This window comes from Oncorhynchus mykiss, chromosome 10 (assembly GCF_057628025.1).
Source record: "Oncorhynchus mykiss isolate SJ-2025 chromosome 10, ASM5762802v1, whole genome shotgun sequence".
Classification (NCBI taxonomy): Eukaryota; Metazoa; Chordata; class Actinopteri; order Salmoniformes; family Salmonidae; genus Oncorhynchus; species Oncorhynchus mykiss.
Genome location: NC_143031.1, coordinates 28,089,679 through 28,104,747, shown reverse-complemented (window position 1 = coordinate 28,104,747; position 15,069 = coordinate 28,089,679). Strand labels below are relative to the sequence as shown.

The 15,069-nt window shown below is 44.3% G+C and overlaps 1 protein-coding gene across 2 annotated transcripts in view; it reads left to right on the top strand.

Annotated features, from left to right (window-relative positions):
• LOC110533591 (uncharacterized) overlaps nucleotides 1-15,069 on the top strand; it is an 80,103-nt gene that overhangs the window by 49,767 nt on the left and 15,267 nt on the right. For both annotated transcript variants that reach the window (XM_090186284.1, XM_090186285.1), the window contains 4 exons: nucleotides 13,827-13,888; nucleotides 14,026-14,158; nucleotides 14,352-14,459; nucleotides 14,846-14,968. In XM_090186284.1, coding sequence (XP_090042410.1) covers nucleotides 13,827-13,888; nucleotides 14,026-14,158; nucleotides 14,352-14,459; nucleotides 14,846-14,968 — 426 coding nt within the window. The remainder of the gene's footprint in view (nucleotides 1-13,826; nucleotides 13,889-14,025; nucleotides 14,159-14,351; nucleotides 14,460-14,845; nucleotides 14,969-15,069) is intronic.

Here is a 15,069-nt window from a genome sequence, read left to right as displayed (position 1 = left end):
ACACCAGAGGGCAGGCTGGGCTCGCGGATAGTAGCCCAACAAGGCATGGGAGACAAGGTAACCAGAGGCAATTAAGCACAGCTGACGGTACTAATGACATATTCTCCAACGCCTATAAGAGATAGTATGGAACCAGCAGAGGAGGGGGGGAAAAAAACTCTGTAAGATGGCCACCGAGACAGAGGAGCTATCCATGAAGAACCACTAAGACGGTGACAATCTCGTGACTTTTGTTATAGTTTAAAGATAATTGTATTGTGTTCCTGTTTCATCTGGAGAAGAAGATGTATGTTTTTCCTTGGGAGATTTTCATTGATTATGTTGGAGTGTTTGTGCCCTCAATAGAGAACTGTGTTCAATCAAGAAAACCTACTCCTGACTCGTTTATTCCACCTGTCCGCTTTAGAGTGACGTCCAATTACTTGGTCCGCTCACAGTTACTTCAAGCAAAAAGGAAAGGAGGGTGGTTGGTCAGGGTGGGAATATAAGGTTGCGTGTTTGAATCTTTTTTTTCTTCTTTTTTTAAAACCTTTATTTAACCAGGTAGGCTAGTTGAGAACAAGTTCTCATTTGCAACTGCGACCTGGCCAAGATAAAGCAATGCAGTTTGACACATACAACAACACAAAAAAATATATACAGCATGTGCAAATGAGGTAGGATAAGAGAGGTAAGGCAATAAATAGGCCATGGTGGCAAAGTAATTACAATATAGCAATTAAACACTGGAATGGTAGGATGTGCACAAGGTGAATGTGCAAGTTGAGAAACTGGGGTGCAAAGGAGCAAGATCAATAAATAAATAAATACAGTATGGGAATGAGGTAGATTGTATTGGCTATTTACAGATGAGCTATGTACAGGTGCAGTGATCTGTGAGCTGCTCTGACAGCTGGTGCTTAAAGCTAGTGAGGGAGATATGAGTCTCCAGCTTCAGAGATTCTTGCAGTTCGTTTCAGTCATTGGCAGCAGAGAACTGGAAGGAGAGGCGGCCAAAGGAAGAATTGGCTTTCGGGGTGACCAGTGAGATATACCTGCTGGAGCACGTGCTACGGGTGGGTGCTGCTATGGTGACCAGTGAGCTGAGATAAGGCGGGGCTTTACCTAGCAGAGACTTGTAGATGACCTGGAGCCAGTGGGTTTGGCGATAAATATGAAGCGAGGGCCAGCCAACGGGATCATACAGGTTGCAGTGGTGGGTAGTATATGGGGCTTTGGTGACAAAACGGATGGCACCGTGATAGACTGAATCCAATTTGTTGAGTAGAGTGTTGGAGGCTATTCTGTAAATGACATCGCCGAAGTCGAGGATCGGTAGGATGGTCAGTTTTACAAGGGTATGTTTGGCAGCATGAGTGAAGGATGCTTTGTTGCAAAATAGGAAGCTGATTCTAGATTTAATTTTGGATTGGAGATGTTTAATGTAAGTCTGGAAGGAGAGTTTACAGTCTTACCAGACACCTAGGTATTTGTAATTGTCCACATATTCTAAGTCAGAACCGTGCAGAGTAGTGATGCTGGACAGGCAGGCAGGTGATCGGTTGAAGAGCATGCATTTAGTTTTACTTGCATTTAAGAGCAGTTGGAGGCCACAGAAGGAGAGTTGTATGGCATTGAAGCTCATCTGGAGGTTAGTTAACGAAGGGCCAGAGGTATACAGAATGGTGTCATCTGCGTAGAAGTGGATCAAAGAATCACCAGCAGCGAGAGCGACATCGTTGATGTATACAGAGAAGAGAGTCGGCCCGAGAATTGAACCCTGTGGCACCCCCATAGAGACTGTCAGAGGTCCGGACAACAGGCCCTCCGATTTGACACACTGAACTCTTTCGGAAAAGGAGTTGGTGAACCAAGTGAGGCAATAATTTGAGAGACCAAGGCTGTTGAGTCTGCCAATAAGAATGTTGTGATTGACAGAGTCGAAAGCCTTAGCCAGGTCGATGAATATGGCTGCACAGTAATGTAAAATAAAATAAAATGTTATTTGTCACATACACATGGTTAGCAGATGTTAATGCGAGTGTAGCGAAATGCTTGTGCTTCTAGTTCCGACAATGCAGTAATAACCAACGAGTAATCTAACCTAACAATTCCACAACTACTACCTTATACACTTATATATAAGTGTATAGGGATAAAGAATATGTACATAAAGATATATGAATGAGTGATGGTACAGAACGGCATAAGCAAGATGCAGTAGATGGTATCGAGTACAGTATATACATATGAGATGAGTAATGTAGGGTATGTAAACATTATATTAAGTGTCATTGTTTAAGGTGGGGCGGCAGGGTAGCCTAGTGGCTAGAGCGTTGGACTAGTAACCGGAAGGTTGCTAGGCCATCATTGAAAATAATAATTTGTTCTTAACTGACTTGCCTAAAGACAAAATAAATTGTTTAAAGTGGCTAATAATACATTTTTTTCCATCAATTTCCATTATTAAAGTGGCTGGAGTCTCTTATCGATGGCGGTTATGATATCGTTTAGGACCTTGAGTCTGCCTGAGGTGCACCCATGCCCAGCTCAGAAACCAGATTGCATAGAGGAGAAGGTACGGTGAGATTCGAAATGGATGGAAATCTGTTTGTTAACCTGGTTTTCAAAGACCTTAGAAAGGCAGGGTAGAATAGAGATAGATCTGTTTGGGTCTAGAGTGTCTTCCCCTTTGAAGAGGTGGATGACCCCGGCAGCTTTCCAATCTTTGTGAATCTCAGACAATACGAAAGAGAGGTTGAACAGGCTAGTAATAGGGGTTGCAATAATTTCGGCAGATAATTTTAGAAAGACCGGGTCCAGATTGTCTAGCCCGGCTGATTTGTAGGGGTCCAGATTTTGCAGCTCTTTCAGAACATCAGCTATCTGGATTTGGGTGAAGGAGAAGTGGGGGAGGTTTGGGCGAGTCGCTGTGGGGAGCTCAAGGCTGTTGACCGGGATAGCGGTAGCCAGGTGGAAAGCATGGCCAGCCGTAGAAAAATGCTTATTGAAATTCTCAATTATTGTGAATTTATCGGTAGTGACAGTGTTTCCTAGCCTCAGTGCAGTGGGCAGCTGGGAGGAGGTGCTCTTATTCTCCATGGACTTTACAGTTTCCCAGAACTGTTTTGAGTTTGTCCTACAGGATGCAAATTTCTGTTTGAAAAAGCTAGCTAACTTCCCTAAAAAGTTGCATATCACGGTTTCTATTCGATGCTAATGCAGAACGCCACAGGATGTTTTTGTGCTGGTCAAGGGCAGACCGGTCTGAAGTCAACCAAGGGCTATATCTATTCCTAGTTCTACATTTTTTTTATGGATCATGCTTATTTAAGATGGTGAGGAAGGCACTTTTAAAGAATAACCAGGAATCCTCTACTGACGGGATGAGGTCCATGTCATTCCAGGATACCCCGGCCAGGTCAATTAGAAAGGCCTGTTCAATAACAATTTATAAGATGAACATCTAGCAAGGTTGCGAGTTCCAATCTCATCACGGACAACTTTAGCATTTTAGCAACTTTGCACCTACTTACTACTTTTGAGCTACTTTGCAATTACCAACCTTAACCTTAACTTTAGCCCTAACCTTAACCCCTAGCCTAGCTAACATTAGCCACCTAGCTAACATTAGCGTTAGCCATCTAGCCACCTAGCTAACGTCAGCCACAACAAATTGGAATTTGTAACATATCATACATTTTGCAAATTCACAACATACAGTACAAATTGCAATTTGTAACATTTTGTACGAATTGCAATTCGTAACATATCACACGAATTGTAGTTCGTAACATATCATATGAAATGGATGATGCACATCCACAAATTAATGCATACCATTAATACATACCATAAGAAACATAAGATATCATACCAATTGGAGCGTCTCGGATTTACATTTACTATGTTACATCTACCCCTAAGTCCAGCTCGGGGATTCGATTCAGCAAACTTTTCAGTTAGACCAGTAACTGAAAAGTTGCTGGATCGAATCACCAAGCTGACAAGGTAAAAAATCTGTCATTCTGCCCCTGAGCTAGGCAGTTAACCCACTGTTCCCTGGGTGCCGAAGACGTGGATGTCGATTAAGGCAGCCCTCCGCACATCTCTGATTGAGGTGTTGGGTTAAATGCAAAGACACATTTCAGTTAAATGTATTCAGTTGTACAACTGACTAGGTATCTCCCTTTATATAGCCATTTTTTTTCTTTGTTTACTGTGTATTTATTCCTCGTGGTCGATGGTGTAGCAGTGGAGCAATGGAGGCGTGACAGCGCATCCGGCTAGGATAGGGTGAATAGCAGGGTCCATCGAGCTTGCCTGGAGTTTAGACACTTGGTGGTGAGGAGATAATCCAGGTTCTTGTGATCTGTCCATAATATGAATGGGTGTTCCGCCCCCTCCAACCAGTGCCTCCACTCCAACGTCATCTTCACCACCAGAATGTCCCGGTTACCCACGACTTAATTCCTTTCCGTGGGGTTGAGACGATGGGAGAGGAAAGTGCAAGGATGCAGCTTTTGGTCTTGGGCCGAATGCTGGGACAGGACAGCCCCCACTCCAACGTCCGAGGCTTCGACCTCCACCATGAACTGCCAGGACGGATCTGGATGGATTAGGACGGGGGCGGTAGTGAATTGGTGTTTGAGGTCCAAGAATGGCTGGTCTGCAGCTGGAAACGATGTAAACACGACCTTGAGAGAGGTGAGTGCTGACAGGGGCAAATCCCGGGTGCTGTAGCCCCGGATGAACTGGCAGTAGACATTGGCGAACCCCAGGAAGCGTTGCGACAGCACTCTGGAGGTGGGTTGCGGCCAATCCACCACCGCTCTCTCCTTTTCAGGATCCAATTGGATGTTGCCTGCAGCAATGATGTACCCCAGGAAGGAGATGGTGGAGTAATGGAATTCGCATTTTTTTCACTTTGACGTACAGCTGGTTCTCCTGAAGACGCTAGAAGACTTGTCTGACATGGAGGACATGTTCTTGAGCCGAGTCGTAAAACACGAGGATGTCATTAAGGTAGAGGAATACGAACCGGTTCAACATGTCCTGGGGAGCGTTATGTACCAGGGCCTGGAACACAGCAGGAGGCTTGGTCAGTCCGAATGGCATCACCAGGAATTCATAGTGTTCGCTAGCCATGTTAAAGGCGGTCTTCCACTCATCCCCTTCCCGGATCCATACCAGATGGTAGGCGTTCCGGAGGTCCAACTTGGAGAAGATGGTAGCCCACTGGAGAAGCTCAAAAGCCGAGGCAAGGAGTGGAAGCGGGTAACGTTTTTTAACTGTGATGTCATTCAGGCCCCGGTAGTCGATACGCAGATGAAGGGTTTTGACCTTTTCGAGAAAGAAGAACCCTGTGCCGGCGCGGGAGGCAGAAGGATGGATACCCCCTGCAGCCAGGGAGTCCTCAATATAAGTCTCCATCGCCTTGGTCTCCAGACCTGACAGGGAATAAAGCCGCCACTGAGGCGGTGTTGTGCCCGGGAGAAGGTTGATGGCGCAGTCATAGGTCTGATGCAAAGGAAGCGCGGTGGCACAGACCTTGCTAAAAAACCTCCCGGAGGTCCTGGTACTACGCGGGAATGGCAGAGAGGTTCATGACTTTTTCAAACATGCAGGAAAATGTCCCGGGGCAGGCAGCGCCAACTTCAGGCAATGCCCATGGCAAAATGGGCTCCAACCCAGGATGGAACCAATAGCCCAGTCGATCAGGTGATTGTGCCTGCCTTTGGAGCCAGGAAAACCCCAATGTCACAGGTGCATGAGGGGATTGGATGGGCAGGAACTGCATAAACTGTGATTACCTGACACTCTCAGGTTAATGGGACACGTGGTGTGGGTGACTCTGCCAATACAGCGCCCATCCAACGCTCTGACATCCATGGGAATGGAGAGGGGTTGTGTGGGGATTCCCAGCTCCGACACCAGTGTAGCGTCCATAAAGCTCTCGTTGGCTCCAGAGTCTATGAGCACCCAGAGAGATTTGGACTGGTCACTCCACAACAGGGTAGCTCACCAGCGTACTCGTACAACAGGACAATTACCCAACACACCTCCAGGCTGTGTAAGGGCTATTTGACCAAGAAGGAGAGTGATGGAGTGCTGCATCAGATGACCTGGCCTCCACAATCGCTCAACCTCAACCCAATTTAGATGGGATGTTTAGGATGAGTTGGACAGTAAAGTGAAGGAAAAGCAGCCAACAAGTGCTCAGCATATGTGGGAACTCCTTCAAGATTTTTGGAAAAGCATTCCAGGTGAAGCTGGTTGAGAAAATGCCAAAAGTGTGCAAGGCTGTCATCAAGGCAAGAGCCTACTTTGAAGAATCTAAAATCTAAAATATTATTTGATTTGTTTCACACTTTTTTGGTTACTAGATGATTCCATATGTGTTATTTCATAGTTTTGATGTCTTCACTATTATTTTACAATGTATAAAATAGTAAAAATATAGAAAAACCATTGACTGAATAGGTGTTCTTTTGACTGGGACTGTATGTGGCGGCCAATGCCGTTTATGATGACCTTATTTCCATTACAACATGTTGGATACCATTCACCCAGTTCTATATAACATTGATAGGTTAAGCCTACTACATGATAATCAAATTTTCCCTATAACCATCATGACATTGCAACAACTTAGCCTATGAATGAAAGTTTACTATGTAGGTGCACACAGGTTGAGAGAAACATTTGAGATGACAGACAGTGACACATGGACAGACAGTGACACATTCTATACCGCCTTGCACACTCTTGCACGCATCTAGCTTATCTAGGTGTAATCACTAGTCCAACAGTTGCAAATGAGAGTTTCTATTGGAAAGATTCAGGTATTTTTATCCGAGTTATGTTTGCTTCCGTTTCAGAAAAGTTTTTCAACAGAATTGGCGGAATGAATACACCCCTGATCACGCATAAAGATTGGAAAGCTGCCGCAGTCATCCCCCTCTTCAAAGACGCTCTAGACCCAAACTGTTACAGACCTATATCTATCCTACCCTGCCTTTCTAAGGTTTTCAAAAGCCAAGTTAACAAACAGATCACCGACCATTTCGAATCCCACCCTACCTTCTTCGTTATGCAATCTGGTTTCCGAGCTGGTCATGGGTGCACCTCAGCCACGCTCAAGGGCCTAAACAATATCATAACCACCATTGATAAAAGACAATACTGTGCAGCCATATTCATCAACCTGGCCAAGGCTTTCGACTCTGTCAATCACCACATTCTTAGCGGCAGACTCAACAGCCTTGGTGTCTCAAATGACTGCCTCACCTGGTTCACCAACTACTTCTCAGACAGAGTTCAGTGTGTCAAATCGGAGGGCCTGTTGTCCGGACCTCTGACAGTCTCTATGGGGGTGCCACAGGGTTCAATTCTCGGGCCGACTCTCTTCTCTGTAAACATCAACGATGTCGCTCTCGCTGCTGGTGATTCTTTGATCCACTTCTACGCAGATGACACCATTCTGTATACCTCTGGCCCTTCGTTAACTAACCTCCAGATGAGCTTCAATGCCATACAACTCTCCTTCCGTGGCCTCCAACTGCTCTTAAATGCAAGTAAAACTAAATGCATGCTCTTCAACCAATCACTGCCCGCACCTGCCCGCCTGTCTAGCATCACTACTCTGGACGGTTCTGACTTATTTTGGACAACTACAACTGAGAATATTTGGACAACTACATATACCTAGGTGTCTGGTTAGACTGTAAACTATCCTTCCAGACTCACATTAAGCATCTCCAATCCAAAATTAAATCCCCATATTGTTATTTTTTTGTTGTTGCTCCTTTGCACCCAAGTATCTCTACTTGCACATTCATCTTCTGCACATCTACTGTATCACTCCAGTGTTTAATTGCTAAATTGTAATTATTTTGCCACTATGGCCTATTTTTTGCCTTACCTCCCTAATCTTCCCTCATTTGCACACACTGTATATAGACTTTTCTATTGTGTTATTGACTGTATGTCTGTTTATTCCATGTGTAACGCTGTGCTGTTTTATGCTTTATCTTGGCCAGGTCGCAGTTGTAAATGAGAACTTGTTCTCAACTGGCCTACCTGGTTAAATAAAGGTGAACTAAAAAAATAATCACAGTTAATTTTCTTAGCAGCTACGTTGTATTCCTTCTTGCCTCTATACACTCTCCTCCTCTTACCTTTTCCCTTCGTTTGTGAACTTCAATGAACAACACATCAGCTGTATGTGACCAGTCAAAATAACCTTTCCATGCCAAACCATGTCATACACACAACCTACATTGTTATCCCTATATTAGCTAAAGTACCATCCTAGTCAACATAGCTAATATAACTAATGTGTAAGTAAACCCACTATAATCATGCAGTAACGTTAGTGTGTAGTCAGTAACAGTTACACCGGCAGTCCCTGATGGCAATAAATTAATAAACCAAAAGCTTACCTTGACTTGGAAGAGTTCTGTTGGGGTGGTATGCAAATTGGAATGGGTCTAGGGTTTCTGGGATAATGGTGTTGATGTGAGTCATGACCAGCCTTTCAAAGCACTTCATGGCTACAGACATGAGTGCTACGGGTCGGTAGTCATTTAGGCAGGTTACCTTAGTGTTCTTGGGCACAGGGACTATGGTGGTCTGCTTAAAACATGTTGGTATTACAGACTCGGACAGGGAGAGGTTGAGAATATCAGTCAAGACACTTGCCAGTTCATCAGCGCATGTTCGCAGTACACGTCATGCTAGCCCTGCGGCCTTGTGAATGTTGACCTGTTTAAAGGTCTTACTCACATCGGCTGCGGAGAGCGAGATCATACAGTCTTCCGGAACAGCTGGTGCTCTCATGCATGTTTGAAATCAAATCAAATTTATTTATATAGCCCTTCGTACATCAGCTGATATCTCAAAGTGCTGTCCAGAAACCCAGCCTAAAACCCCAAACAGCAAGCAATGTAGGTGTAGTAGCACGGTGGCTAGGAAAAACTCCCTAGAACCTAGGAAGAAACCTAGAGAGTAACCAGACTATGAGGGGTGGCCAGTCCTCTTCTGGCTGTGCCGGGTGGCGATTATAACAGAACATGGCCATTTCAGTGTTATTTGCCTCGAAGCGAGCATAGACGTAGTTTAGCTCGTCTGGTAGGCTCGTGTCACTGGGCAGCTCTCGGCTGTGCTTCCCTTTGTAGTCTGTATTGGTTTGCAAGCCTTGCCACATCCGATGAGCATCGGAGCAGGTGTAGTATGGTTTAGGTCATTGCAAAACAGTGTGTTTTACAGTTTTTTCCAACTGCTTACACACGTTTTCAAAACTGTCTCCTTTTTTTCAAAACTCTACACACAATTCCCAAAACTGCACACACAAAATGCAAAATGCCTCACATCTACTTGAAAATGTAACACTGCATTCAAAATGCCATAAACACATGTCAGAATGAAGCATTTGCATCAAATGGCAAACACTGCTTTCATAATAGTAAATTTTTGGATATACCATGTAAACACTGTTGTTCTAAATCTAAAGCTCTTTGGTCTTTCATAGGCTTATATCTACATTTAAATACAATGTTCTACAGTGAAAGTAATCTGCTGAGAGGGGTAACAAGTACACTGTAAACACCAATGCAATGTAGAAACAGAAAATATTTATTCGGCCAAACATTACTGTTGTATACAGTAGCATACAACAAACCACAAACATAAGTCAACCAAAAGTATATTCTTTAGAATACAGTAAAGAACACAATTGTGTGTGTGGGGTCCCGGGGGGACAGTCCAGGAATTGGTAGGGGTGGGCAGTCATCAGTGCTAAGCTACCCTTCATCTCTTCTCCGGCCTGGGTCTGGCCACAATACGCTTTCCCTTGCCAAACATCGAGGGAAGTATCTCCTAGCATGGCGTATCCAACCTTGGACAGAGGCAACCTCTATGTCCCCACATGCGTCCTCCATTGCCTGGAAAAGCGACATGCGGGCATAGGGTTGACGATCATACACTTTCCAGCGCCAGGCTGAGAAGAATTCCTCTATGGGATTTAGAAAAGGTGAATATGGGGGTAGGTACAAAACTACAAATTGTGGATGGGTGGCAAACCAGTTTTGGGCCAGAACAGCCCGGTGAAAACTAACATTGTCCCATAAAACCACAAATCTAGCAGGCTCCTGATCTGGATCAGGGACAAGCATTGTGTAAATTTCATCCAGAAAAGTGAGCATATGGCCGGTGTTGTACGGACCCAGTGGTGAATTGTGATGGAGGACCCCGTTTTGAGTGATGGCAGCACACATAGTTATATTACCCCCACGCTGTCCGGGGACATTGGTAAATGCCCTCTGTCCTATTACATTTATTCCGCGGCGCCTGGTTTTGGTGAGGTTGAAGCCAACCTCATCCACATAAATAAATTCATGGTGAATTACATGGGCATCCAGCTCCAATACTCTCTGTAACAGACAAAAGGATACACAGATGAGTAAATATGGTATGTCTGAAGTACTGGAAGTAGTGTTGCATACATACCTCTGCAAAGTCATGTCGCATATTCTTGACTCTGTCAGAGTTTCTCTCAAATGGCACCTTGTAAAGTTGTTTCATCGTCACTCGGTGCCGTTGGAGGATGCGTTGTATGGTTGACAGGCTTACAGCATTGATGTTGTTAAATATGGTGTCATTCTTCAAGATATGCTCTCTTATCTCTCGAATCCTAATTGCATTGTTGGCCAAAACCATATTTATAATTGTAGTCTCTTGTACATCTGTAAACAAGCGTCCTCGTCCTCCATGATGTCTTTGCCTTTCCATTCTGTATTCAAACACAGTATGTGTTCAGCATAGGAACTGTAAACAATGTACAAAAAAATGTAGTACAGCATGATAACCAACCTCATTCATTCAATGCAGTTCAGTAAATGGATGGCTTAGAGTTACAAATGTTTATGCAATACTATGCAGTCATACGTATTTTACAGTACATTACTGTAATGCTAAAATAGTCATTATATAGTTGCATACCTGTTCTCATTTCTGAAGGTTTGAATTATGGACGCCACTGTAAATCGACTCAAGTTGGGCTCGACTCTCAGTCCAGCCTCTCTCATGGTCAAACCGTGGTTGATCACATGATCAACAAGCGTTGCCCTAATCTCATCAGAGATGGCTCTCCTTCCTTCTCTTCTTTGCCCTCGTCCTCTTCTTCCTCTTCCTCTTCCTCTCCCTCCTACTCCTCTTGCTCTTTGTCCATTGTTGGCATCCATTGTTCAAAACAGGTAATCTGACCTATGACCTATTTATAGGCCTATACTACAGTAAAGCAGTGATTGGTTAGTGATCAGTTAAGCTATTAGTGTTTGCACATGTGAGGAGTGTGTGTGGTGAATAAGTGTAGCATTTTGATTGGTTGTGTTTGGAAAAGGAAAGCAAGTCCCTTCCTGTTAGATTTTTGTGTTTTAGGTAGAGAATTGTGTGTAGTGTTTAGAAAAAAGTGTTTTATGCAATTGACAACTGAGTCAAAGGCTGAGAAATAGCTTATGGTTTTGGATATTTGGTGTGTAGTTTTGCACTTTAAGTGAGAGGTTTCAAAAATCGTGTGACATGAAAAGATTTTGTGTGTAAGCAGTTGGAAAAAACTGTAATCAATTATTTGGTGACATGAATATATTTAGTATAGTTTTATCTGATTATTTGTATTTTTATTAAATTCACTGAGCAGGATGGTCCTCCACTTCCTCCTCTGAGGAGCCTCCGCTGTACTGTAGACCGGGGTAAAGTGACTAGGCAACAGGATAGATAATAGACAGCAGCAGGTGTGTGTGTGTGTATGTGTGTGTGTGTGTGTGTGTGTGTGTGTGTGTGTCGTCAGTATGCATGTGTGCGCATGTTGTGTGTGTGTGTGTGTGCAAGAGAGTAAAAAAAAAAAAGGGTTAATGTAGGTAGTCTTGTAGCCATTTGGTTAGCTATTTAGCAGTCTTGTTTAGTAGTCTTATGACTTGGGGGTAGAAACTGTTCAGGGTCCTGTTAGTCCCAGACTTGGTGCATTGGTACCACTTGCCATGCGATAGCAGAGTCTATGGCTTGGGTGGCTGTAGTTTTTGACAATTTTGGGGGGCCTTCCTCTGACAAAGCCTGTTATAAAGGTCTTGGCTGGCAAGTAGCTCTGGCCCAGTGATGTACTGGGGCATACTCACCACCCTCTGTAGCACCTTGCGATCGGGTGCCTTGCAGTTGCCGTAACAACCTGTGATGCAGCCAGTCAAGATGCTCTCAATGGTGCAGCTGTAGACATTTTTGAGGATCTGAGGGCCCATGCCAAATCTTTTCAGCCTCCTGAGGGGGAAGAGGCGCTGTCGTGCCCTTTTTACAACTGTGTGGGTGTGTGTGGACCATGTTAATTCCTTAGTGATGTGGACACAGAGGAACTTAAAGCATTCAACCCTCTCCACTACAGCCCCATAGATGTGGATGGAGGCATGCTAGCCCCTCTGTTTCCTGTAGTCCACGATCAGCTCCTTTGTCTACTTAATCTACTGATACTGTATGTAGGAATTATATTTCTTACAAGATTGAAAACATAGCCATGGAGAGAGGATAGGGAATTGACAATATCCTTGTGGTTGATCAAGGCAATGCCAGGCCTATGCTTAGAACGATCTTCATGAACTGCAGTGTTTTGTGTACATGACAGCAACTAAACTTCCTAAAAACTAATTGTGAATACAATTGGATTTGTGAAATTTTCAATTGGATTTAAGTTTAAAATAACAGTGTAAACACATTTTCAAACAGTGTAATAATGTGTTTTAGGGTCTCTTTCTGATCTGTTGATAAAGTCGTCACATTCCCTTGTCTGTCTCTTGGCATCCCACCTCAGGTCTTGCAATGTTCCATGATTCCCAATCCCAGCACACACCACACCTTCATAATGAGCTGAGAACAAGGTGATGAATTAGACCACCTTCACAATGATGTCACATTCATTACTCAGAGAACTGGAGGAAAAAACACAACTGTTAGGCCACTTATTAATAAGCACGTCCACAAGCATAATCAATGTATAATATATAATATAATAATAAAATATATAATATATTCCATTTAGCTTTTATCCAAAGCGACTTTAGCAGATGCTTTTATCCGTGGCTGGTGTCTCTGTCGGGCACTGGAGCGGGGCAGAGTGGCGGTGCAGTCTGAACACATGGCAGATGCCAAGTGTCAGACTGACAGAGAAGGACACTTTGGCCAGGAGTTGGTAGAATTGGCAAAGGAGAAGGGAAGGGTTTTTTCTCAGGCAAAGAGAGAAGATAAATGGTCAGGGAGTTTGCCAGGAAAGCTTCACGTCTCTCTCTTTCACTCTTCCTCTATCTATCTATCTATCTTTCTTTCTGTCTTTCTCTCTGTCTTTTTCTCCATCTCTCACCTCTCTCACCCTACTCTCTCTCCCTCTTTCCAGCCCATATGTCATCTGAGCAACGGGAGGTTGCTGTCTATCCATCCTGTGTCACCTTGGAAATGTGCTTCTGCTTTGACTGGCTCACTTCATAATGTCTCAGCCACTACATAAACCCTCTCTCTCTACAAACAACACAGTCTGGGCCAACACAGTGCGTGTTTGTTTTCTCTTTTGTGGTAGTCTGGCTTAGGAAATGTGTGTCTTCTTATACGAAACCAAGCCTGTATTTTCTGATGTTTCCTACTATTGGAATTGCATTATTGCACATTGATGCATCATGAATTGGTATGGATGGATTGAAAGGACAAAGATGTGAGTCTTACTTGAGAGTTAATCTAGTATCTCTAACTTGAAGCAACATGCTACACTGTATTACTTACTTACCTATATCTCTTTCTTTCTCTCTCCTTAGAGTGTATGAACTGCACTGGCTATGCTGATATTAATGATAGACTGAGTATGCTGGAATCCAAGGTAATCTTGCAGCAACCAAACCTGTCATTAAAACAGTATTACATACAGTACATGAATGTAATGAGACCTGATATTCTCAAAAATCTAGCTCCTATCTCAGCAGGACTGAACACTAATTTTCCTTCATTTTGTGTCAGATTGTGTTGCTGGAGGAGGCGGGACCACCACCTCTCCTATTCAGATACTCCCCAGATGGGTCATCAGATAACGAGGTGGGACTGGGAGCACCCAAACCCACCCCCATCACTCCCCCCACAATCGGACTACCAGGTGAGGCGCTTTACAGCAGGACCTCACTGAACCTCCGATGGTTAACTATTCACTTTTCTTCCTCCATAATTTTATATGGCAACTGTTTGACTCTGTTGTGTTATAGATTTTCAGAAAAGTGCACCAAATGTTTAAAGAAGTGTCTGAATCGGGTGGAATTCTGACTGAGTTGTTAAATCGTTTGTTTTCCAAGGAGCCAGAGGCCTCCCAGGGCCAGCTGGACTCCCAGGTGTGGCGGGACCCCCTGGACGCACTGGAGAGACAGGCCTAGCAGGGAAACCTGGACCCATGGGACCCAGAGGTATAAGTCTTCCCCCCACCTCTGTATCTCACCCATACACTATCACTTGGGGCTCCCGAGTGGCGCAGAGGTCTAAGGCACTGCATCTCAGTGCAAGAGGCGTCACTCCAGTCCCTGGTTCACATCCAGGCTGAATCACATCCGGCCGTGATTAGGAATCCCATAGGGCGGCGCACAATTGGCCCAGCGTTGTCCGGGTTTGGCCGGAGTAGGCTGTCATTGTAAATAAGAATTTGTTCTTAACTGACTTGCCTAGTTAAATAAAGGTTCAATCAAATATAAAGGTACAAAGCAGTATGACACTTGCACATGTGCATGTTCACACATTAGATGTGTAAGGTCAGTGTTGTGTTGTGTTGAGGATGACTGTGCTCTGGCTCCCACAGGGCCCCAGGGCCAGCGAGGAGCCCAAGGGGAGAGAGGTGTACCTGGGCCAGCGGGGCCTCTGGGGCCAGCCTCTTCCTTCTCTCACAGAGCAGATGCGTTTGGTCTGAGGGAGCTGGGCCAGTGTGAGTATGCCTGCTACACCAATGAATTTAAGTCAAGAACTACAGAAAGAAATGTAAGCCATAGGCCCTATATGGAGACCACATTCATTAGTATGTTTCAT